At 40.8% G+C, this 25,671-nt stretch overlaps 1 protein-coding gene across 1 annotated transcript in view; it reads left to right on the top strand.

Annotated features, from left to right (window-relative positions):
• The first annotated feature begins 12,991 nt into the window (after positions 1 to 12,991).
• The window catches only part of LOC144661747 (solute carrier family 23 member 2-like), a 32,013-nt gene continuing 19,333 nt past the window's right edge, over positions 12,992 to 25,671 (top strand). Inside the window, exons 1-3 of the mRNA XM_078522578.1 lie at positions 12,992 to 13,946; positions 21,663 to 21,779; positions 23,911 to 24,068. Coding sequence (XP_078378704.1) covers positions 13,926 to 13,946; positions 21,663 to 21,779; positions 23,911 to 24,068 — 296 coding nt within the window. The 5' untranslated portion in view covers positions 12,992 to 13,925. The remainder of the gene's footprint in view (positions 13,947 to 21,662; positions 21,780 to 23,910; positions 24,069 to 25,671) is intronic.

A 25,671-nucleotide genomic window follows, 5' to 3' on the forward strand; every position in this document is an offset into this window, starting at 1 on the left:
GCGGAACCTGGATCTAAATAAAGCTACAGCAATACACACAGACTACTTTCAGCGCACTGTCAGAAATCAAAATCTTTAAAAATAAAGCGACACTTTTCTGCGGTATAAAGCGTGTAGGGAATATTTTAAATTAACTAATACAATATTTGTGGTTTATGCGTCAAAGGCTAGCTTGACAAAGTTTTAATACGTGAATTGTGGTTTTTCCAACAGAACAACATCAGTGTAGCTTTCAATATTTTACTATTGCAGTGTAAAAATACCGTATATATTATTCAATCGCATGTAATTATTCACATTTCGCCTAACATACATAAACACAACCGCCAATATTTTTATTCAACTTGATAATGATGTCAAGATGACATCAAAACGTCGTTTTTTATGGCCAAATTTTCATTTTACAAATACCGTACTTGATTTATATAACCATGCGCTCTATTATATTGTCGTTGTGGTGTACCCAATTTAGCAAAAGCAGAAAAATATACTTGAACCAAAGAATGAAAAGATTGCTTGGAACTTTAATTGTGCCTGTTTCGACCAGAAATAAATCAAATAAATACACTTTTTCTCTTCAAGATCGCAAATATATCGAAAACCAACAACAAACCCAAATCAACAGCAGCAAATAAAGGAAAACCCGCTAATTTTAAGCATTGTTACTGATATAACACATTGTAGAAGTGATCTGAAGTGAAACTAATTTGCATTTTTCGGCTTCATTTTAAACAGCAAAACGAGAAGAAATCGGACGTTTGATGTTCATACGAATTGTGATGGACGTAAGTTCGTTTTGAATCATTTTGCTATAAGTTAATAATTTGACGTTTCTAAATATGATGTCCACAAGAGGTGGATTTTTACGTTCGTTTTTCATGCACCTTTTCCTCTTCAAGAACACAAAATACAAATATTGATAGTCTCGTTTAGGAAATCAAGACGTTTAGAGAACTGCCTAGTTCGCGCAAAGGTAGATCGGAGCCCCGCTGAAGGTTTATATGTGAAGTGCGTTATTTTTTATAAAACTGCCAAAATTAATGTTTCCAAGTCAAGCCTGTCCGACCGCGCCCAGCCAGAGAGCAGCATAGCTGTTATGGACAACTTCAGTTACTTAAATAAAATAATGATAAAAAAAATAAAAAAGACAAATTATTAGAGAAACCGTATTAATCTTAAAAAATATCTTTATTCAGCAAAAAGCAATCACAAAGGCGGAGTTTCAACAATTAGATAACATAGAAAAAAACCAATGATAAAAATATGTATATGTATCTTAAGAAACGCTTTGCAGAAATGTGAAAAATGCATTGAAAAGAGCATTTAAGCCGAAATCAGACAGGCAACATTATTATAATATTATTGGCAACATAAATTTCTATATTGTTAATTGTATTTTGTTTAGTAATACTGTTGGATGAATACCTCAGTTGCATATAAATGATTGTTCTTCTTTACTGTCAGGCATGCCCTCAAAACGTTACAATCTTAACCACCCCCTAAAAACACGTTGATTTCGTAACAAAGCATTCTCTCTTGACCGTTTATAAGATTTTAGTGAAAAACAGGAGTTTACCTCGATGTAAAAACCTGTGAAATTTTCCTTTGTTTTGGAACTATTGTTTTCCTGTTCTGAATTGTTTTGAGGTTCTTTGTTGCCTTGTCCGTTTTTTTGTTTTACGTCACTTGTGAGTTTCACAGCTTTTTACACGGAGGATACCCAAAAACAGTCGGGCTTCGGCTCTAAGGTGTGAGACGACGATCACTTTTAGGGCTGATAGTTTACGACCAGTTTCTTCACATGTTCTAAAAAACAGTCCGTACGCAAAGTCAATCACACTCCTAATATGACGATTAATCGTGTTCTTCCACATTTACTTTAGTTTTTAAATATTCCATTTTTGCTCTATGTAGCTCGGAACGAGTAACTGCATCTGTCCAGGGTCCGGGGGTTTTAAGAGACTCTTCTCTTAGTAAGTCTTTATTTTTTCGGAAAAAAGTGGGGACCCTCCCCCTCCCGGCTATAGCTATAGAGGGCGACAGAAAACAGTATATACGATCAATTGAATAGCGAATTGAAAATATAGAGAATGGTTGGTTGGAGTGTCCGATGAGCTCATCCTGTCCATTCCTAAAATACACTACTTCTTATGTAAAATCGCCTTCAAATTAAAAACGTGTAATTGCTGATATATTGATGTATCTGCAACTGCTTTTTCCACATTGATCACATTTACGGCAACGCAGATTCGTTGTTAATTAGTTTTATCAAAACGAATAGCAAAAAAAAATATTTTAGTAGACAAAATACCCGTGTAATTGTTCGCTCAAGAGTTAAAAGAATGCCCGGTATAATAATCAAACATGTCTCGCGTTGCCAGAATCTAATAATGTTAACACTGACATATAAAAAGAGGAGAAGAGAAAGGAAACATTCATCTTTTTCTATTTTATAAACTATATGATATATACATAAAATTTATGATCAAGCGGCCACGTTAATTTTGAATTCTTGTAAGACAACCGCCGTTGTCATGGTCGAAAACTTATTGAATTTTTAAACTTGGCAATATGAATACAAAAAAATAATGTCTTTTAGTGTAATTTTCTTTCTTAAAGACAACAGAAAACGCACAGAATTGAAAGGAGTCTATGGGCCTGTTTACATGATTCCGTAATGCTTTATTCTACTGGTCCTCTACTGTAGGTAAGAGTTCATGTTGTTAATTTCTTGGACAAGGGGCATTGTTCCCTCGAAAGGAACGAGCCATTCATGTGAGACCTTGGGACAGGGTCTACCCGATCCCCTTAGGCAACCAATAACCTTATTCGAGATGTCATAACAAAGTATTAGAAAGATCACATTTTAGCATATTCCCCATCATCACTTGAATTAAATAACGGTCCTCAAGATAGTACCCTGTACGCCTGTACGCTGTATCATTGCTGGAGAAAAATCAGGTAAGATCAGTTGAAGTCCAAAAGTTAGTTTTCAAATTTGTTTCTTTGCACAGACTTAACGTGACATATCAAGGCTGACCCAACCGTTAATAGCGCGAATCGTGGAAAATGCGAAAACTGATGCGTAATTTTTATTTTAAAACGTATTTATTAGGTTTCGTTGTTTTCAATAAAATCAGCTTTCATCGTTTGCAGTTTTACTCTAGATCGTTGATAGTGTAACAGAATTTTTCTAACATCACCCTACTTTACCTTTACTTAAACACGGCTGTCTTTTTAAAGCTCAGAGAAGCTTGTGGGGCCGTGTTTTCCCAATCGAATTAGAATTTGGCAGTAGTGTTTTTTTTTCACAGTTGCTATTAATTGTGAAACGAACCTTCTGAAACAGTTGGCATAAGAAGCAACATCTTCTTTCCGTTGCAGCGAATCTATACCACACAAAGTTTTCATGTAATGCGGATTTGGACTTGAACGAGAACAGTGGCGAATTGACGGATTTGGCCCAAAAACGGCACGGATCGGCGGATTTGTGTACCCCGATTCATCTCCTCTTTAAGCAATATATCATTTTTACAGCAATATTTTAAGCGCTGAACGTTTATTTTCTTCTAATTTTAAATGCATTTTCCGGTATCTGAGAGCATGCTCCCGGACCCCCTAGCTGCCTCACGCTTCTCCACTCAAATTCTTGATGCGCGGGACTGCGAGCTAAGTTAACGTATCGAACTGTGAAACAGTATTTACGGGATTAAGTAGCCTGTGTACAGCCGTCCCGCTCCCCTCAAAAAATCGGGGTGGGAACGGTTCCCTCCCGATTTTTTTTTAGGGGAGCGGGACGGCTGTACACAGGCTAGGGATTAAGCTTTTTGCATGGAATTATAAATGTAAGTCCAGCTGTTCTTTGTTCTATAGAAATACGTGCGTAATTTCGAAGTAATCAATATTGTAATTTAATTGAATTTTTTTCTCGCTTTACGCTCTACGTTTTTACGTATATTTAAATTTAATATACTAAAAAAAGAAAGAAAATAGACGACATCGCATCTTAACAGCTGAATATGCTATAAAAATAGCGTAATCTGCTGTTGAGGTACCACTAAAAAACAGATTTAAAAGGTGTGGAATCCGTAATCTCGCACCTTTTGGAATCCGGAATCCTCAGGCATTGAATCCGGAATCCAGTCACTGGAATCCGGAATCCACGATGCGGAATCCGGAATCCAAGACTCTCTTGGATTCCCTTACATGGGGCGAGAAGAGGAACATTTCGTATACGTAACGCCAGTGAAGTGTTATTTTAATGCGGGCAACATTCTCCCCCGCCAACTACTTAACAATAAAACAACAAATCTGTTTGGCAAAGAGAGAGGTTTATTTCTACAACCGAAAACAAGGAAGGAATGGCAACATTAAGAGAGAAATGAACCCACTTTTGGTCATCCAGTACTGACATGAGAGTATGGTTTGAAAACGAAACTATTTGTTTTGCGTCCCTGTATAGCTTTCTTAATAATTACGATTTTTTTAATAGATAGAAAAACATATTATGCAAATTTAAGCCGTTGCCTTTTATATAACAAATCCAAATCAACAACAGCAAGTGAAGGAAAAATCGCTAACTTTAAGCTTTGTTACGATAAAATAGACCGTAGTATAACATATTTTAGAAGTGATCTGAAATGAAACTATTTGCATTTTTCGGTTGCATATTTAACGGCAAAACAGAGAAAAAATGGGACGTTTGATGTTCATACAAATTGTGATGGAAGCAAGTTCATTTTGCATCATTTTGCTATAGTTAATAATTTGACGAGTGGAAATATGCTTTCCACAAGAGGTGGATTCTTACGCTGTTAAAATACACAATGTTTTTATCATTGAATTTTTCCATCTTATCTAATTGTTGAAGCACTTACTCCGCCTTTGGTGATTGCTTTTTGATGAAGAAAGATACTTTTAAGATTAATACGGTCTCACTAATATTTTTATTTTATTATTTTTTATCATTATGTTTTTAAAAATAACTGAAGTTGTCCATAACAGCTATGCTGCTCTCTGGGTGAGCGCGGTCAGAAAGATTTGACTTGGAAACATTAACTTTGGCAATTTTCAATTCAGCAAGGTTTAGAAAAAATAACGCACTTCACATAACCTATAGCGGAGCTCCGATCTACCTTCGCACGAACAAGGCAGCTCGCGAAACGTCTTGATTTCCTAAACGCGACCACCAATATTTGTATTTTGTGTTCTTGAAGAGGAATAGGTGTATGCAAACGAAAGATGCTTTTGATTGATCAGTCATATCATAACGCTTTGGAGAAAATAATGTGACGCATTCACTGAGAAGAGAATTTAAGCCGAGAACAGTTAGGAAATAAAAATGTGTTGACAACAAAAATTCTCTCTTATTAATTGTATTTTGTTTTGTAGTACTCTCGGATGTACAATCTCAACAAAGCTTGCCCTCTTGACCATTCATGGCATTTTAGTAAAATCAGTCGGGCTTCCCATTGTAACCAGCTCTAAGGTGTGCGACGACGACCACTTTTAGGGCTGATAGTAAACGACCAGTTTTTTCACCTGTTCTGAAAACAGTCCGTGCGCAATGTTTATCACACTCCTAATATGAAGATAAATCGTGTTATTCCGATTTTACTTTTGTTTTCAGAAGTTTTCAGATAGCTTTATCTGTCCAGGGTCGGATCCACTATGATATGACTCAAAATTTGGACCTCTTGTGGACCGAATGCTCATTGATAAGCGACCACCTACGGTCACCTGCATTTGACAGTTTGCGGGATCGATAATGGGAGGTTCGACGGTATGTGCCAAGAATAGTATACTATTCCGCACTGCAACAATCATCGCATCGCATTTAAGATTGGGGATAAAATTCGGCGACCCGACAAGAGTCGCAGTGCAAGCTAAGTACATAATGGGAGGGTGGGTGGGTAGGTGAAATTGTACTATCCACAATACCCTCAAACGATATAAACACCCATAACTGACTCCCAAAAATATTCAGCAAAACTACCAGCTGGCTCTTAATAGCACTTGGTATGTTCCTTCCGCCGTCGCACTTGAACAATGTCAATTTATTCATGATTTGTAGTACTTATATGCGATGTCGATAATTTATGCAGTGCGAATAGTATACTATTCCGCACTGCAACAATCATCGCATCGCATTTAAGATTGGGGATAAAATTCGGCTCCCACCTAAAATCACCTATGCTGCACCGATCAGGAAACCATCAATGGGCTCTTTAACCCCCAAAACTCATATCCAAACAAAGAGACCATTGATGATCTCCTACAAATGGAGGCCAAATCACACAAGCACAAATAGAAAAAATACCAAAACAACACTTGCATCCTTACCCAGTGAATATAAAGCACGACTACTCCAAAATCTCAATCCTATCAGCATTACACTCCACTAATCCCTAAACACTACTCCCAAACCTTACTCCTAAACCTTACTCCCAAACCTTACTCCAAAACCTCATTCCTGGTCTTATTCCCATACCTAATTAACTTTATAGTACACTTCCTCTATCAAACCTTGCGACCTCATAACCATTCTGGAACTGGTAAACCTTTTCGAGGAAAACCGCGACTGTCACCCCATTACCGACCCCAATCGAGTTCCCCTGTTGGTCAATCCATGATTGACATTTGAGAATACTATACAAAGGCTAACAGTTTTTCCTTCAAACTCGGAGTCGAAAGGAGAAAACCAAACGTTGACGGGGGAACCCATGGGGCCAGCAAAAGGTGACAGTCATGACCCAGCATAACCGGGGGAGTTTGTTTAGATACTCTTTTTCACAACTGTCACTCCAAGCAACCCCTGAACCAAGGAAAACCCAGAAAATTAATGAGACATAAGAAATTATCGCCATTCAGTATCACTGTAGTTGCGACTATAGTTTCTGTATCACTGTAGTTGCCACTTTAGATTCTGAGAAATTTGACCATTGGAAACCGCTCAAAAAAGAATTCTACGCCTCTCGGGCCATAACATTCTCGCTGTCATAATTATCAATCAAACTAAAACAGCAACAACGAACAAATTACAAGCTACAACATTCTCAGTCGTAATTCTCACAACTCGCTGAACGAATCACTTTATGACAAAACAGGAAAATCACATGCCTCACTGGCCATAACACTCTCACAATCATAATCATCGATCAGACATCCTGCTGAACGAATCACTTTATGACAAAACAGGCAAATTATATGTCTCGCTGGCCATAACATTCACAGTCGTAATCAACAACAAAACAAAGCTTCAAGACAATAAATAGGCAAATAACATGCCTCACGGGCATAACATTCTCACAATCACGATAAATAATTCCTTAAGATTCTTTGTCAAGTGTTACCTATACCTCTTGGCATAACGTGTGCAATCCCGATAAACATACACATTAGCTATAGACGCCGAGTTAATTAGCACTAGAGCCCAACCACGTGGAAAAATAACAAAAGAGACACTCACTTGGGGTATCGCACTTTTGTCATGAAAACGCCCAAAAAATTATATAACCAGATTTGTCGTCTAAGACCGTTTGAAAAGAGTCACGCGAAACATAACGCGGTAAATCCATTATACCGTCCAAACTAAAGGGTTTGTCTGTCATTCATAAGTTTAGAAAACGAGCGTCATAACAGAGGCGTGGTTTTGATGGCTCCACTGTTAAAGGGAGAACTAAATAAGTGGGCTCCACCGCACCCACCTTACCAACTAAAGATAGCGCCCCATTTTTCATTCTTTCGAGCAATGTTCGTTGAATAAATTGCACATAGGGTTTACACGACGCATTATTCAAAAACGCCTTCCTTGGAGGACGATCAGACTTATATAGACTTTCTCACCCTTGAAAGAGCCAGAGAAACTTCAGAAATATGGAAAGATTGAAACTTTTCTCTCAATCAATTGGAGTCTCAGACTTCTGAGGGGAAGGAAAAACCCAATAATTGCGCTTCACGAATCTAGATGGTTATGCAGCTCGCCTACTCTAAAATAGCCTTGGTCTCTAAATAACAAATCTTCCACATTGCTAAGGGTCTCTCCAAGAGCTACACTACGAACAGTTCATTCCATTCCCAGGTTCGCTGTCATCCCTCCGCTGATGGGGTTTCCTCGCCAGTCAACCAAACGAACTGACCTCTGAGAAAATATTTGCACATAAGAGACACGGGAGTCAAATTCAACATCTTGTTCCCATTCCCAGCCAAAAGTTGTCACTTTAGTCTAACAAAAACAGTTAGAAAGAGAGATCCAAATGAGAAAGATGAGAAACACCTATGGCGACGAATCCCAAGTCAGCAGAGAGATGACAGCTTTGACCCAGTGTAACCGGGGGAGTTGATTTAGATACTCTTTTTCAAAGCTGTGAAAACCCTATTGACTTATCAATGACCCACATTATGATGACTACAATAAGTAACAAGAGATCACAAAATTCATGAGTGTCATCAAGAAAATAAATACAGTGTAGCACTTTATTTCATGTTCTTTACATCAGACGTCCACTAGACGCTAATCTCATTTAGCATAATAAGCGTATTAATTTGAAAAGTCAAAGCACTACTTTCCAACATCGGCAGAAGTACCATTACCACTATCAGACAATGTACGCATATCCCTTTTTTTTTTTTTTTTTTTTTTTTTTTTCTTTTCTTCAGACAACGCGCTCAAATGTGGCCCAGCTTATTGCAGTAAAGGCAACGGAGATCTGGACCAGAGAACGAGCTATGTCCCTAATTTCCACGGGACTCAGGATTAGATTTTCTTCCATACTGTCCTTGATTCGTCCTTGATTCGACTTCTCTACTTTCGAGATGATATCAAGCACCTTTTCATCGTTCTTGTCTCCAAGCAACGGGAAAAATAGTCACAAAACTGGTCGTTAGGCAACTCTAATTTCCCCCGCAAAGCCTCATGGACAAGCGGGTTGTAGTATCCCTCCTTCTCATGATGGGTATCATGGGCTACATTCTTCAGTCCCTCGATCAGTTCCATGGCTTCGAACCTATTAAATTTAACTCAGCTATAGGGCGCGATGCCAGGCTCAGTAACGATACGTTTCAGTAGGTTGTCCACCGAAGACTTTGTCAACATGTCCATTGCCTGTTTAAGTTCCCGGTACTTTTCTTTCAAATTCCATATAGTAAGGGACAAAACAAACAGGCTATTAGATGCCAACCAGCTCAAGGCTATAATATCACCTCCAGTGTTAATTGGTGTATAGCAAATTAACAAAGTGCTTCCAAAACACAATTAATTTAAAATTTTAACCAGAGAACGCTTTTTACATTTTTATTATGTCATATCCTGGTTACAGTTCAATCTACAATTAATGGCCTGCCGCCAAAGACACATGTCTAAACATAGCCAACGAGAGAATACTTAACAATCAACACCTGACATAAAAGAGGAGTCCCAACAAAACCATTGCACAGCCCTTATGTCAAAACAACAACTATCACAACATTTGCAAACTACAAGTCAGCCTTTCAAAACATATTAATGACTGTAAAAAATAAACACTTGTATAACTCAGATATTACCCTCCGCTGGGTAGTTTATACCCACAACTGGATCCGAGATCTCGCCCGCAGCTGAAGTCACAATGGACTCGAGAAATAAACTCGCAAACGACAACCACGCTTTTGTCATACAAATTGTCAGCGAAGCCTCGCCCAAAGCTCAACACAACAAATCCTGAGAACAAACATTCGCAAATCTGGAACAATGCGAAACTTGGCGAAACCTCGCTCACAATCCAAGACACAATAAACTCTACTAACAAGCATTTCACAAATCTGCGACAATGCTTTTGTCTCACGAAAAAACTCGGCGAAACCCCGCTCAAAATTAAAGACACAATAAATTCTGCTAACACGCATTTCACAAACCCGCGGCAATGCCTTCGTCTTACAAAAAGCTTGGCGAGACCTCGCCCGCAATTTAAGACACAATGACTTTGACAACAGGCATTTCACAAATCTACAACAATGCTTTCATCCCACGAAAACCCTCAGCTAAACCGAGCTCGCAATTCATGACACAATAGACTTTGATAACAAGCATTTCACAAATCTGCAACAATGCCTTCGTCTTACTAGAAACTTGGCGAAACCTCGCTCACAATTCAAAACACAATAAACCTCGATAACAAGGCACTTCACAAATCTGCGACAATGCTGTCATCCCACAAAAATTCTCGGCGAAACCTCGCCTGCACTTCAAGACACGGTAAACTTTGATGACAAGCATTTCACAAATCTGCGACAATGCTTTTGTCTTTCAAAGAACTTGGTGAAACCTAGCTCACAATTCAAGACACAATAACTTTGATAACAAGGCACTTCACAAATCTGCGACAATGCTGTCATTCCACAAAAATCCTCGGCGAAACCTCGCCTGCGCTTCAAGACACAGTAAACTTTGATAACAAGCATTTCACAAATCTGCGACAATGCTTTTTCTTTTAAAGAACTTGGCAAAACCTCGCCTCACAAGTCAAGAAAAAATAGACTTTGATAACAAGCTTTTCATAAATCTGCGACAATGCTTTTGTCTTACAAGGAACTTGGCAAAACCTCGCTCACAATTCGAGACACAATAAACTCCAGTAAAAAGCATTTCACAAGTCTGCAACAATGCTTTCGTCTTACAAAAACTCAGCGAAACCTCGCTCACAATCCAAGACACAATAAACTCCAGTAACAAGCATTTCACAAGTCTGCAACAATGCTTTCGTCTTACAAAAAACTCAGCGAAACCTCGCTCACAATTCAAGACACAATAAACTCCAGTAACAAGCATTTCACAAGTCTGCAACAATGCTTTCGTCTTACAAAAACTCAGCGAAACCTCGCTCACAATTCAAGACACAATAAACTCCAGTAACAAGCATTTCACAAGTCTGCAACAATGCTTTCGTCTTACAAAAACTCAGCGAAACCTCGCTCACAATTCAAGACACAATAAACTCCAGTAACAAGCATTTCACAAGTCTGCAACAATGCTTTCGTCTTACAAAAACTCAGCGAAACCTCGCTCACAATTAAAGACACAATAAACTTGATAAACAGCAGTTCCCAAATCTGCGACAATGCTTTCATCCCACAAAAACCTCGGCAAAACCTCGCCCACAATTCAGGACACATTGAACCCCGACAACGGACACCCGCAAATCTGGGATATTAAAAAACCTCCTAAATGCAAACAAAAGCATATAAAGCAATATTCACCTCAAGTTCTCCACCTTGTGCCTCAGCATTTTGCACAGGTCCATTTAGCCAAGCAACTCAGAAATACATTACCATGGGGTTTATTTGGTCCAAGCACAATTGTTCCCGGCGTCGCCTGTGGTTAAAGAAGGCCCGGCAGGTCTTGAGGCATCTGAACTGCTTTTTGTTGAGGTATTGCAAACGTATTTGCGTTGATGGAGCTGATGAAACCGCATTCGAGGTCTCCGTGCGAATACTTACGCCGAACGATTCAGAGCATAAGTTCAACACTGACTGGCGAATAAACTCGCACAAGTCCGCCTAAAAATCAATAAATACGCACTGAAATACACATTTGTGGAAACACCCAGCCTGATGGGTCTAATTCCGCATTCAGGTCAAAGGTTTGCGTTGTAGTTCCCGATGAGAGCTTGAAGAAAGGCACAGGCATGTTCCGGGAGCCGTCGCACTTGAACAATGTCAATTTATTCATGATTTGTAGTACTTATATGCGATGTCGATAATTTATGCAGTGCGAATAGTACCAGCCTTGTAAATTAATGCTACTGGAAACCGAAGCTTAACCCTTTTTAAAAAACGGCACGCAATGCATACAGAAGCGATGACGTTTAACAAGCCAAACGTAAATAAAAGTAGCTGACAGCTTTTGAAGCGTGCCAATTGACTGACTCGCCAGAATCTCAGGAATTGTCATTGCTGCTGCTGTTTAACAAAATTTGAGTTACATCTAAGAGTCACATTTCATAACGACAAAAGATACCGGGCGTGGATATGAGTTTGTAGTACTAAGGTCAATCGCCGTCTTGTTTACGACACTTTGAATGTGGAGCTGTCTGCTTCATTGATTTCGAACTCTGTTCAGTTATCGATTATCGATTGTTCGATTATCGATTGCGTCACATTCGATTATCTTCAAATAAGCTCACTGTGATCGTTACATTTTTCGGATGTTATGGTTATGCATATTTTTTCTAATCGAATCCAATAACTGATTTTCAACTCTCTCTCTTCGCTCGAAATCTCCTTTTAACAGCAAGAAAGCAAACATACTGTAGTTTGTCCATAAAATAGTTTGTTGCAAAAAAGTATTCTCCTTTACAAATATCACAGGGAAATGAGCACTTGGGGCCTGTGACACACGTAATGGATCAAATACAGTTTTATCATACTACTGCAGATAAAACTGTTAAGTTTGAAAATATCCAGTGAATGGACAAAGAGGACCCTGGGAACGAGGTTGTAATCCAGACATGCCCCAACTGGCATGCCGACACTAAGCGATAGTCATCCCTTAAAAAGTGTATTGAATAACTAAGGACATTTTTGTTATAATTTTAATTTCCTTTCATCACAAGGGCCAAAAATCTCCATTTTCAGTTGCTCTTGTAACACTTTCTTATTCGATTAATTTGGTATTTGAGTAAACATAAGCCTGAATCCACGTAATGGGATTTTCCCCAAAATGACTTAACAGTACATTTTAAGTTTCAAACGGAAAAATTTTGGTTGGTCTGGCTGCAAATAATGCTGAATGTACGTGGTGACATTTCATCACAAGGGCTAAAAATCTTCATTTTCAGTAGCCCAATTAGCACTTTCTTATTCCATGCTTTTGGACCCGGAGTAAAACATTAGCCTGAATCCACGCGATGTCATTTTCCCCAAAAGGCCTAAACAGTACATTTTAATTAAGTTTCAAACGGGAAGTTTTTGGTCGATCTGGACTGCAAATAAACCTAAATCTATGTGGCGACATTTTATCACAATAACCAAAAATCTTATTTTTTTGTCGCCAATGTAGCAGTTTCTTATTCGATTCTTTTGTACCTGGAGTGATCATTAGCCTGAATCCACGTGATGGTATTTTCCCCCAAAAGGCCTAAACAGTACATTTTAAGTTTCAAACGGAAAGTTTTTGGTGGATTTGGAGTGCAAATAAACCTAAATCTACGTGATGACATTTTAACACAATAACCAAAAATCTTCATTTTCAGTTGCCAATGTAACATTTTCTTATTCGATTTTTTTTTACCTGGAGTAAACATTAGCCTGAATTCACGCGATGGCGTTATCCCCAAAAGGACTGAACAGTACATTTTAAGTTTCAAACGGAGAGTTTTCGGTGGATTTGGAGTGCAAATAAAGCTCAAACTACGTTGTGACATTTCATCACAAGGGACATAAATCTTCATTTTCAGTTCTTTATGTAGCATTTTCGTATTCGATTCTTTTGTACCTGGAGTGATCATTAGCCGGAATCCACGTGATGGCACTTTCCCCAAAAGGCCTTAACTGTACATTTTAAGTTTTAAACGGAAAGTTTTTTGGATCTGGATTGCAAATAAAGCTTAATCTACGTGGTGACAAAATCATCATTTTCAGCTGCTAATGTAGCACTTTCTTATTCGATTCTTTTGGATTCGGAGTGAATATTAACCTGAATCTATATTACTGTGACATATATTCATGCCGTGACGTTAATTGAGTTCAAATATTTCTGCGTATCTAGGTTGCCTTAATTTTTAGGTTGCCAAGCCTGCATAATTGAGAGCTTAAAATAATGTGTCATTAATACGGTTTCTGTTTAAGTCGATACTGAGCAACTCTGCAAGAATTTTAGCCGAAGTTGAGTCTCCTTCCTTAGATCAAAAAGAAACCAAGTAAAGTGTGGGTCAGGAAAGAAAAGGACAGCGATGCCTCGACAAGAGATGGAGGTAGGTCACACGACATTGATCTTATCGCCAAGACACAGGACACACGGACAATGACTTTTGAGTTCAGCATTCAGTGTTCAATATTCAGCTTCATTCTACTTCGCGAGGTCAATTCGACCGGCGGAAACTGTGAAGGTCAACCGGGTGAAGGGAGGATTTTGCTAAAATCTATAATGTTCAGACCGCATAGGCCGCTTTACACGTTACAATTTGTCGGCCCGATTTGATCAAGCAAATTTACACGCTGCGATTTGTCGGCCGGCTTTTCTTTGGCTGTTTAAATTAAAAGGGTGAAAAATTCGCCCGATTTTTAAAATCTGTGACACTGCAACAGGCCGACTTTAAACGCTAACCCATTTTCTTATTAAATCTGGGCCAAATCGGGCCGACAAATTGTAGCATGTAAACCGGCCTTAAAGTTCTTTCTATTTAATTGTGTCTTTTTGAGAGGGGTAACAAGACCTAACAAACCTCGTTAAACACGCTCAACTAACGTGAATAACATGGGTCTTTAATCACGCAAGCGTGTGACACCGGCAATGATCGTGCCAAGTACAAACAATTTCGCAATCAAAATCTGCTGTAGGGCAGTCAGTGACTTCACGATCACTATTTCATGTTTATGGAAACTCAGCCTGCCTAAAAGAGCCGATCAATGCATCTTACCGGAAGAAACTCATTTGTGACACGAACGTAAACTCAAGAATATGGGAAGGTCTATTGGGCAGGTTTGAGGTGTTCTTAAGATGCCCCCAGGTTAATCGTGAGAAGCTGTGAGCATTGCAAAGAGCGTTAGAACGCATAGTTAACAGTCAACTCATTTTAAAAAAAATTAAAGGAATTTCTATTGCTCATTTTACCTAGTCACAAACACGCAAAGTAAATCAGCGGTGTTACACTTTACTCAATCCCGCTCAGGAACTACTTCAAAACTACAATAACAACACGTTTTCTCATCGATTCTCGCTAGGTTTTCGCCAACACGTGGGATTTTCTGATCCCATAATAATATGTCACTTGGGGCTGGGCCCAGTCCCTCTCGTTCTACTTGCTACACACTCCCCCTCCAACAGAAATGTCGTCCCGACATTATTACAGTAAATACAAAACCAAAAACAGAGAAATAGTTAGGGGGAGCGTCAGTTCTCATCATGTCTCAAACTGAATACTTATTGCGCCAGTTCCATGATCCGCAGGTTTTGTCTCTAACCAGTTTGTAACTAGAAGTAATATCCAACACAAAGTTCACTTATGATTTTGGTCACAGAAGGCGTGCAACAGGTCTGCTTGTCCATGGTTAATTCTCGAAGCAATCAGTTGTGACTACAAGAGTGTTCAGTACTGGTTTGTCCATATGGGCTGTGGCATAAACTGCAGCTGTGGAACAAATGGGATGTGCGGGGTGCAGTCAGGTACAAGCCAGTTGCCCATGACTTGGTAGGGAAGTATCACCTGAGGGCATTGAATTGCGTTCACTACTGGGTTTAAACGTTGGTACTCGGGCACCCCCATCTGGCTGTAGGTCAGAATCTGAGGGGGTCGTGTCTCCCTTCTAGGTCGCGTAGCTCCCTCTAGGTGTTCCTCTGAATCTGAATTGTCACTTTCCTGAGGGGCTATATCGGTCACATCTAGACCGGATGAATTTGGCACTGATGAGCCATCAGTATCCACTTGTGGGTCAGGTTGGTCCCTGGCATCTGACATATCGGCACAAACTTCATTATCACAGTGGTCCTGTGAGTCCATAGGTGCAGTGTCTACTTCCGCCGGAAAGGCTGTTTCATGGGTGACTGGAGAGGACGGTGTGTCCATCTCATACTCATCATCGGAACTCTCTCCAGTATCTTCAGGCTGGGGTAGTACTCTGGATCTTGGTTGGGTGGTCTTGGATGAGGCTCTCGTTGGTTTAGGCAGTGGTAAAGCATCACAAGGAAGTAGCAAGTTACGGTGTAACACTCGTTGTTTCCTACGGCCATGTTCGGGCTTTACTCGATAGACTGGACTATCAGATATGCGTTCCCCAACTACGTAAATTTGCTGTTCCCAGTGTGAACGGAGCTTTCCAGGTTCCCCCCCCCCCTTTCTGAAAGGTTTCTAACAAGTACGCGGTCGCCGGGAGGTAGGACTGCAGCGGAAGCCTTCTTGTCGTAATACACTTTACTTCTGGCTGACGAGTTCTGGGTCTTCCTAGATGCTAGGTCATATGCCCATCTCGTATCTGCTTGCCATGTCTTTACATAATCCTGGTAATCAGCCTGTCACGGGTCGTTGCCCAGGTCAAACAGCAAATCAACCGGTAATCGTGGGGAACGGCCAAACATCAGGTAAAATGGCGAGAACCCAGTGGTCTCATATCTTGTACAGTTGTACGCATGTATGAGCTTGTTTAAAGAATCTTTCCAGTTCGATTTCTTTTCCTCCGGGAGGGTCCTTAGCATCGAGAGTAAGGTGCGGTTCATGCGTTCTACCTGGCCGTTTCCCTGTGGGTGGTATGGAGTGGTTCGCGAGCTAGCAACTCCACTTAGACGTTCGAGGTTGTGGAACGATTTATTTTCAAACTCGCCACCTTGGTCATGGTGTATTCGTATTCGTGCTGGGAAACCGAATCTCGGGATAAACTCATTGTAGATCTTCTCAGCAGCAGTGCGGGCCGTCTTATTACGCGTTGCATAGGCTTGGGCATATTTGGTAAAGTTGTCAACAATCAGTAGTACATATTCATATCCACCTTTGCTCTTGTCTAGATGCAGGAAATCAATGGAAACCACTTCAAATGGCGCTGATGTCATCAGATGCATCATAGGCGCTTTCGTGACTGTGTTTGGTTTCTTCTGTTTGATACATCTGCAACGTTGTGTCACAAAATGCTCTATGTCACGGTACTTATGTGGCCAGTAGTAGCGGGACCTTGCAAGTTCTGCGACTCTCTCCACCCCAAGGTGTTCCATCTCTGTGTGCAGTTCTTTAAGTACCACTGGGATGAAGATGTGTGGCAGGACTACTTGTATCTTAGAGCTTGTTCTTCGACGCAGGATACCATGTTCGTCAACTTCCAGTTTCTTCCATTCTCTCATAAGCTTGGCAACTCCATGGGGTTCATTCTTCAGTTGGCCACCACCCGGTTTGATCCCATGTGTCTTGTTGTAAAGCACGCGGCGTATAGCACTATTCGAGTGCTGCGCCTCCTTGAGTTCACTAGGGCTGAATGGTTTCAGGTTAAGGTCCTTTAACGTGAGTTCAGGAGTTGTCATGTCTGCGGCAATTGCCATAACCCATGGGATTGCGCCTTTTGCCTGTTCCCTAACTGCTTCCACGGTTGCTGCAAGGACATCTTTGGGTATTTCCTCTGTACAATCTCTCATATATTTGTCTATGTCCAATGGAATTCTTGACAGAACATCCGCATCAACATTAGTCTTGCCCGGTCGGTACTTGATTGTAAAGTTATAGTCTGCTAACTCGGCTACCCACCGATGCCCCGTGGCATTCAACTTTGCTGATGACATCACATACGTTAACGGGTTATTGTCTGTGAAAACGACGAAGGATGGGGCATGGAATAAGTAATCCCTGAATTTGTCAGTAATTGCCCACTTTAGGGCCAAGAATTCTAATTTTCCTGAGTGCAAGTGATAGTTCCGTTCCGCGTGCGTCAATGTCCTTGAGCCATAGCCGACAACTCTCAACTCCCCCCCCCCCCCTTGTTCTTGGTAGAGTACCGCCCCAAGCCCTTCACTTGAGGCATCCGTGTGCAGTACGAATGGTCGTTCAAAGTCAGGGTAAGCCATTACCCCTGGCTGCATTAAAAGTTCAATTTGGAAGCTTAGTCGCTCTTGGTGTCTTTCATTCCACAGCATTTTGTGATTTGACGACAATTGTCCTTTCGATGTCGGCAACTTCCACTTGGGGTGCTCTTTCTGTCCTTTAGCTCTGCTGGGCTGTGCACTGCATTCTCTGACTGAGAGTAGGTCATACAGGGGTTTGGTTAATCTGGAGAAGTCGCGAATATATTGGCGGTAATAGCTAATGAAACCCAGGAGTTTGCGCAATTCACCAACAGTTCGTGGTTTAGTTTCCTTAAGGGCTGCCACTGCTGCAACGTCCGCTGAATCCATCGTGTAGCCATCCGCTGAGACTATTCTGCCTAAGTAACGAACGCGGGGCTTAAACAACTCACATTTCTTTGGCTTTAGCTTGATATCATACTCCTGCAAACGTCTAAGTACCTTCCGCACATTGTCCACATGCTCAGAAAATGTTCTACTGTACACTAGGACATCATCAAGATATGGAATACATATTTCATCACGAAGACCCTCCAGGCATTTCTCCATGTACCTCTGGTAAGCCGCCGGTGCATTTGTAAGGCCAAAAGGGATGCGGTTCCACTGGTATAAACCCCAAGGGGTGATGAACGCCGTTAGATGTCGGTGTTCTTCTGCTACAAATCCCTGGTGATATGCCTTTCCTTGGTCTAACACTGAGAAGTAAGTGTTCCCACTGAGACTATTCAGGATGTCTTGGATGCGAGGGATGGGCTGGCGGTCATCCTCAGTTTTGCTGTTTAACTACCTATACTCAGACTGCCATCTTTTTTTCTCACACACATCACTGGGGAAGAGTAGGGTGACTTTGAGTCGCTTATCCAGCCACGATTGAACATATCCTGCAAGTGTGACTTTACCTCTTCGTACAAGGGCTTTGGAATTGAATTGTATGTTTTTTTGTACTGGGACGTCATCTCTCAGGTTGATTTCTAATTTCAAGTGTTCGGTACATCCAATGTCACCATCATCTGTAGCGAAGGCCCCGGACTCTTCCCTCAACATTTCCTTGACAATCACCTGTTGCTCACTTGACAAATGGCTCAAATCAACTGGGGAAGTCCACTGTGCTTCACCTTGTTCGGGCTGACTTGGTCCCCACTCATAACTGGTTGCCTCAATCCCAGTTTCACCTTCCTCTTCCTCTTGTTTCTGTTCAGCTTCGAATGGCAGTGGCGTGACGGATTGCACTAACTGTATAGTGCCAAGTTCTGTCCGCCTACGTAAGGTCATCTCTCGCTCAGTGTTGTTGCATACTAAAACATACATTCGGCTCGACGACCCGGGGGGAATTCGGTGGAGACAGCCTTTAACTTCTAGCCCCTCAGGCCACGCCCCTTCTTCTTTGGGCTCAAACACAACAGGCAAATCTTCTTCCAATAGTCCAAAGTGTACTTGACATTTGACCCTCACAGTCTCTCCTGGTGGGACACGTATGTTTTGTCTGCCAACTCTGAGCATGCTAGTGTCAGCCTCGTCATCCATACTTTGGATGAAATTAACCAGCGCTCTCGCTTCGCCCTCTTTCACAGATGGGAACGAGTCATTCACTATTCGGGGCAATAGGCTGGTTTTGTTGGGGCTACTACTCCTCTTAATGACCTCTTCAATGACGTTAAAGCCAATGATGGGATACTCCTGATTATTTTCATTTCCTATTAGTATGGGTACTGTCAATGGCTCCGAGTACCCGACCTCCCCAGCCAACTGGAACTCTACCTCAATCCACCCATCATATGCAATTTTCGTACCATTCACGGCCTGGAGATTTAATTCGTCTTCCCCCAGTAACTCACTTATGTCTCTTACTGGCTCATCTGGTAGATTGATTTCTTTCCAATACTTTGACACAACACAAACTTGAGCTCCAGTATCCCACAGGGCATCCACTTTTCTCCCTTGGACCAAGCAGGAAACTACACATTTTCTTCCCACTAGTTTGGTGAGTTTAGAACGTTGTCTTGGAGTTAGGTGTGAAGGGAACGAGGTTTTCAGTGTTTCAACACCTGCCTTAGGCCCCCTTTCCCTCAGTTCAACTTCACTGATGGCTTGACATAGTTTCTTACGCTTCTCCCAATGTTCCCTCTGACAAACTTTTGAACAATAGTGGCTAGTTTGGCATTGTGAGCATCGCAAGTATTGATGGGCCCAATCCTCCCCCTTTCCACAGTTCATGCATTGTTGGGACTGCTCATGAATCTGGCGGGTTGCTCCTTGTCCCGTGGGGGCAACCCTGGTCTGTTTCCCTGGGGGTTTGCTGAGTTATAGCCCCTTTGGCTTGACCTTTGGCATTGGTAACTGAAGTGGCCAGCATCACCACAGTTGAAACAATGGTTGCAACGAAAGCCCCTTCCTTGTCTCTCACAATTCCAGCATCCTCTAGGGCGAACCCTCCCTTGCTCTACAGGGTTGTACTGCGGGTTGGGGCTAGCCCGGCTTTGTTGTTCCATACCCTCCCGTATAGCAGCCAGTACAGCTTTCAACTCTCTAACTTCAGTAAGAAGGTTAACTTTTGGTGGATTTTCTGGGGTTTTACCTTTAACTGAGGCATGGCTGTCATCATGGGTGGCCAATTGAGTTACACGCTGTGTGGGGGTCCGATTTGTGGGCTGGTCATGACGGGAACCAAGCTTCTGCATTCTTTCTGTTTCATTACTAACTGCTGTATTCAATTTCTCAAAAAGTTCTTCATCTTCTACTTGGGTGTTTTGCAAGCAGGGTTTTATCTCCATTTTAATGCTATCATTCCGTAACCCAGTTAATAATGAATGCAGAAACATGCACTGTACCAGCTTTGGGTCATACTTCAAATCAGATCCTGCTTCTTGAGATGCAAACAGTACCTTTTGCTTTAGATCAAGGAGGCGAGCAAGAAAGTCCTGAGGGGTCTCCCCAGCTTCCTGTACTGCCGAACTGAGCAGTTGATACATTTCCGTAGCCCCCCTTTCTTGATAATGTGACCGGAGTATTTTACGTAATCTGGCAAGTTCTAAATCGGGCCTACCTTTCAAGTAGCTCCTCAATCTAAGGCCTGGATTGATGGCTCGAATAACGGCCTCGACAGTTTCTTCTTCTTTATAGCCCCGTTTTAATCCAGCGTTTATTTGGTGAGCCAAACTGGTAAAGCTCAAGCGGTCTTTCTGACGTGAATCTCCAATCTGTCCCGATATTTTAAATTCCTTCCTGAACGGTGGGGTCGCTGTGGTTTCTTTAGGCGTAACTGTGTTTGTACTTGACTTGATGGCAGACTTCTGATCCTCCTGTTCGGTTTTCACACCACTCTCTTGTTCACCCTTTACGTCCTTTGTTGCAGGTTTCTTCTCTTTAATTGCTTCTCTGAGATTCTTTAATGCCTCAGTTCCAAGTTCCTCGGCGTCTAAATACTTCGTTAGGATTTGTATTAACGCCAGACGTCCCGTATCCGTCTCTTTTACTTCGATGTGTAGCCCCGCACATATTTCTCGAAGACTCGCTTCGCTAAGCTGACAAATTGCTGTTCTCGCCTCTATCTGAATCTCTTCGACGACTTTCGACATTTCGATGGCTTCTTTGTCACGTCGGGGTCACCAAATGTTACACTTTACTCAATCTCGCTCAGGAACTACTTCAAAACTACAATAACAACACGTTTTCTCATCGATTCTCGCGATTCGGGGGAGGTAGCTATAAGCGGGGGCCTATAACCAGCATTTCACCGTATGTTAGTACCTACCTCTGCCCACATCCCCGCCCTTAACAAAGGAGTGTAACCACCAAATCGTCAAAATAACTCTTCATCCGAAATTAGAAAGGTAGAATAATCACACTATAATATAACCAAATGTTTAAAGTTTATCTTTAACAACAATTTCTTCTCTATAAAAGTCTTTTTTTTCTTTATCCTGGTTTGAAGATATCCGAGTCTGGTGCTCAGCCGAGACCCGAGAAGAAAAGAAGAAGAGCTCTTGGCTTGTCCTACCTCATCGACGAGAATCCACCATGGTACATCTGCTTATTGTTGGGCTTCCAGGTATAAGATAAGCTAACATCAAGTATAATTATTTTTCCTAGGCCTTGGCAGAAAGCTCAATTATTACCCCACGGAGAGTCATGTTGGATGCAGTATTGGCGTTACATCTGAGAAATCAGTTAAAATCGGAGAGTGAACTCAGAGTAATGCTGTAGGGCATGTATTAAAACCCGAAACAACGAAACGAAACCACCGAAACGACAGAAACTAAACCGCCGAAACACCGAAACGAGCGAAACGAAACAAAATCACCGACTGAAAGCATCTTCCATCCCGGTTAGCCTAAATTGCACTGGTTAGCCTGAATAACACTCCTGTTAGCCTGAATAGCACTCCTGTTAACCTGAATAGCACTCCTGTTAACCTGAATAGCACTCCTGTTAACCTGAATAGCACTCCTGTTAGCCCGTATAGCATTCCTGTTAGCCTGAATAGCACTCCTGTTAGCCTGAATAGCACTCCTGTTAGCCTGAATAGCACTCCTGTTAGCCTGAATATATAGCACTCCTGTTAGCCTGAATAGCACTCCTGTTAGCCTGAATAGCTCTCCTGTTAGCCTGAATATATAGCACTCCTGTTAGCCTGAATAGCACTCCTGTTAGCCTGAATAGCACTCCTGTTAGCCTGAATATATAGCACTCCTGTTAGCCTGAATAGCACTCCTGTTAACCTGAATAGCACTCCTGTTAACCTGAATAGCACTCCTGTTAGCCCGTATAGCACTCCTGTTAGCCTGAATAGCACTCCTGTTAGCCTGAATAGCACTCCTGTTAGCCTGAATAGCACTCCTGTTAGCCTGAATATATAGCACTCCTGTTAGCCTGAATAGCACTCCTGTTAGCCTGAATAGCTCTCCTGTTAGCCTGAATATATAGCACTCCTGTTAGCCTGAATAGCACTCCTGTTAGCCTGAATAGCACTCCTGTTAGCCTGAATATATAGCACTCCTGTTAGCCTGAATAGCACTCCTGTTAGCCTGAATATATAGCACTCCTGTTAGCCCGTATAGCACTCCTGTTAGCCTGAATAGCACTCCTGTTAGCCTGAATAGCACTCCTGTTAGCCTGAATATATAGCACTCCTGTTAGCCTGAATAGCACTCCGGTTAAAGCCTGAGTAGCTCTCTGTTAGCCTGATAGCACTCCTTTAGCCTGAAAAGCACTCCTGTTAGCCTGAATACTCCACTCCTGTTAGCCGAATAGCACTTCTGTTAGCCGAATAGCACTCCTGTTAACCTGAATAGCACTCCTGTTAGCCTGAACAGCACTCCTGTTAGCCTGAATAGCACTCCGGTTAAAGCCTGAGTATCTCTCTGTTAGCCTGAATAGCACTCCTGTTAGCCTGAATATATAGCACTCCTGTTAGCCTGAATATATAGCACTCCTGTTAGCCTGAACAGCACTCCTGTTAGCCTGAATAGCACTCCTGTTAGCCTGAACAGCACTCCTGTTAGCCTGAACAGCACTCCTGTTAGCCTGAATAGTACTCCGGTTAAAGCCTGAGTATCTCTCTGTAAGCCTGAATAGCACTCCTGTTAGCCTGAATATATAGCACTCCTGTTAGCCTGAATATATAGCACTCCTGTTAGCCTGAATAGCACTCCGGTTAAAGCCTGAGTAGCTCTCTGTTAGCCTGATAGCACTCCTTTAGCCTGAAAAGCACTCCTGTTAGCCTGAATACTCCACTCCTGTTAGCCGAATAGCACTTCTGTTAGCCGAATAGCACTCCTGTTAACCTGAATAGCACTCCTGTTAGCCTGAACAGCACTCCTGTTAGCCTGAATAGCACTCCGGTTAAAGCCTGAGTATCTCTCTGTTAGCCTGAATAGCACTCCTGTTAGCCTGAATATATAGCACTCCTGTTAGCCTGAATAGCACTCCAGTTAGCCTAAATAGCTCTCAGTAAGCTTGAATAGCACGACCGGCTAGCCTCTTAACGGTTAGCTTTCAATAATTGTAATGAATTTTGGTGATTTTGTTTCGTTTCGATAATTTCGGTTGCTTCGGCGGTTTCGTTTCCTTCGTTTTGTTTCGTTGTTTCGGGTTTTTAGTACATGCCATGCTGTAGCTCTGAAAATTTCCTCAAAATAAAACTTCCTTACCTGTCCTAACACTGGTTTTCTTCTTTTAAGCATTACCTGACTATGTTGGGAGGAACTTTGGCGATTCCCTTCATTCTAAGTGGTCCAATGTGCTTTGCGAATAACACACTTGTCATCAGTGAAGTTCTGAGTACCATATTCTTCGTTTCTGGTCTTGTAACTTTGCTACAGTCTACGTTCGGAGTCAGGTATTGACAAAACGCAATTTCAAATCTCTACTAATTGCCACTCAGATTCACTGGAAAAACTGAACCATTTACAGACTTACAAAATGTTATTAAAATCTTTGTAAATTTTATAAAATCTTTGTACTTTACTTGTAAATTTCAATGTCTGTAAACGTGCACACTTACAGACATTTTGTAAATCTCATAGAAAGTATGTAAATTTTGTCTAATTTTGTAGACATAATATCTGTAAAAACTTGGTATTTTTCTTGTAAATTTGTTAACTATTTTACAGAGATTTTATAACATGTCTGTAAAATCTTTGTAAAAGTTTTACAGAGATTTTCTGAATTATGTAAAATGTTTATAAAATGTATATATTTATACTGTAAATTCCAAAGTCTGTAAATGTGCACACTTACAGAGATTTTGTAACATCTGTAAAATCTCTGTGAATTTAACGGATTCTCTGCATAATATCTGTAAAATGTCTATATAATGTCTATAAAATGTTGGTGTTTTCTTTGTAAATTATGCAAACAATTTTCAAATTTAAGAAGAATGTAATAAAATCTCTGTTAAATCTCTGTACTTATTTTACATAGATTTCAAGCAGAACAATAAAATCTATGTAAAATATCTGTACTCCATAGATCAATTCAAAGGGCTGCAAAATGTCTTTTTTTAAAGAGATTTTGCAGTTTTATAAAATCTCTTTACAAATTAGTAAAATTGATGAACATATATTTAAATGGCTGTAGCACACTGTAAATGTGATTTACCCTTACATGAAATGACAACATGCATTGCATTTCATTCGGAAGTCGACCGTGATAAAAAAAGGTAGTCTGAAAACTGCAAGCCATAAAACCTTTATTTCAAAACAACCTGCTCTGCATGTATCATTACAATATATTATTTAAAAAAAATAAAGTATGATTTCACAAAACATGTATTTCACCCCTCTCGTTTTCCAACATAGTTAATTATAGTCTTATTAGAGACATAACATAAACACACACATTAATATTCCCTCTAATAATTAACAATTATCATGTTATTTAATTGTAAATCAGTCTCAACCTACATTCTAATATAGATGTACTGTCAATACATGTAGTTTAATCTGCTTGATAATACATAAACATAATCATCAAAATCCACTTGTTGCAAACATGCTTTTATAACAATTTGAAATATCTATTACATGTAGCATGTTTTAAACCTATAAGCTTTCTTCAACGGATAAAATATGTGAATGTGAGTATGATGCTACATGTACCGGTACATTCATACTTCCATGTGAGCATCGATGTATTTATATACATGTATACCTTAACGTAAGCTGCTTGATAGATCTAGTCTAAACACTTTTAGCAGTACAGTAAATGGTTTGAACCCAGGACTATCAGTAGTTCATATAGTGTGATCGTTCATATAGTGTGTTGTTGGTGACTGACGTTTCAACAACCTGAGCGGAAGTCATCTTCAGAGTCAAGTGAAAAGTTGTTGTCAGTCGATGATGTTATAAGTCAGGTTCGTTGATGTTGATTGGTCAGTTTAGCCGTGATGTTTTGGCTGTAAGACTCGTATTAAATTTGTCAACAGTAATTGGACAGTTTCG

Source organism: Oculina patagonica, chromosome 7 (genome assembly GCF_052425735.1).
Source record: "Oculina patagonica isolate OP01 chromosome 7, crgOcupat, whole genome shotgun sequence".
Taxonomy (NCBI): domain Eukaryota; kingdom Metazoa; phylum Cnidaria; class Anthozoa; order Scleractinia; family Oculinidae; genus Oculina; species Oculina patagonica.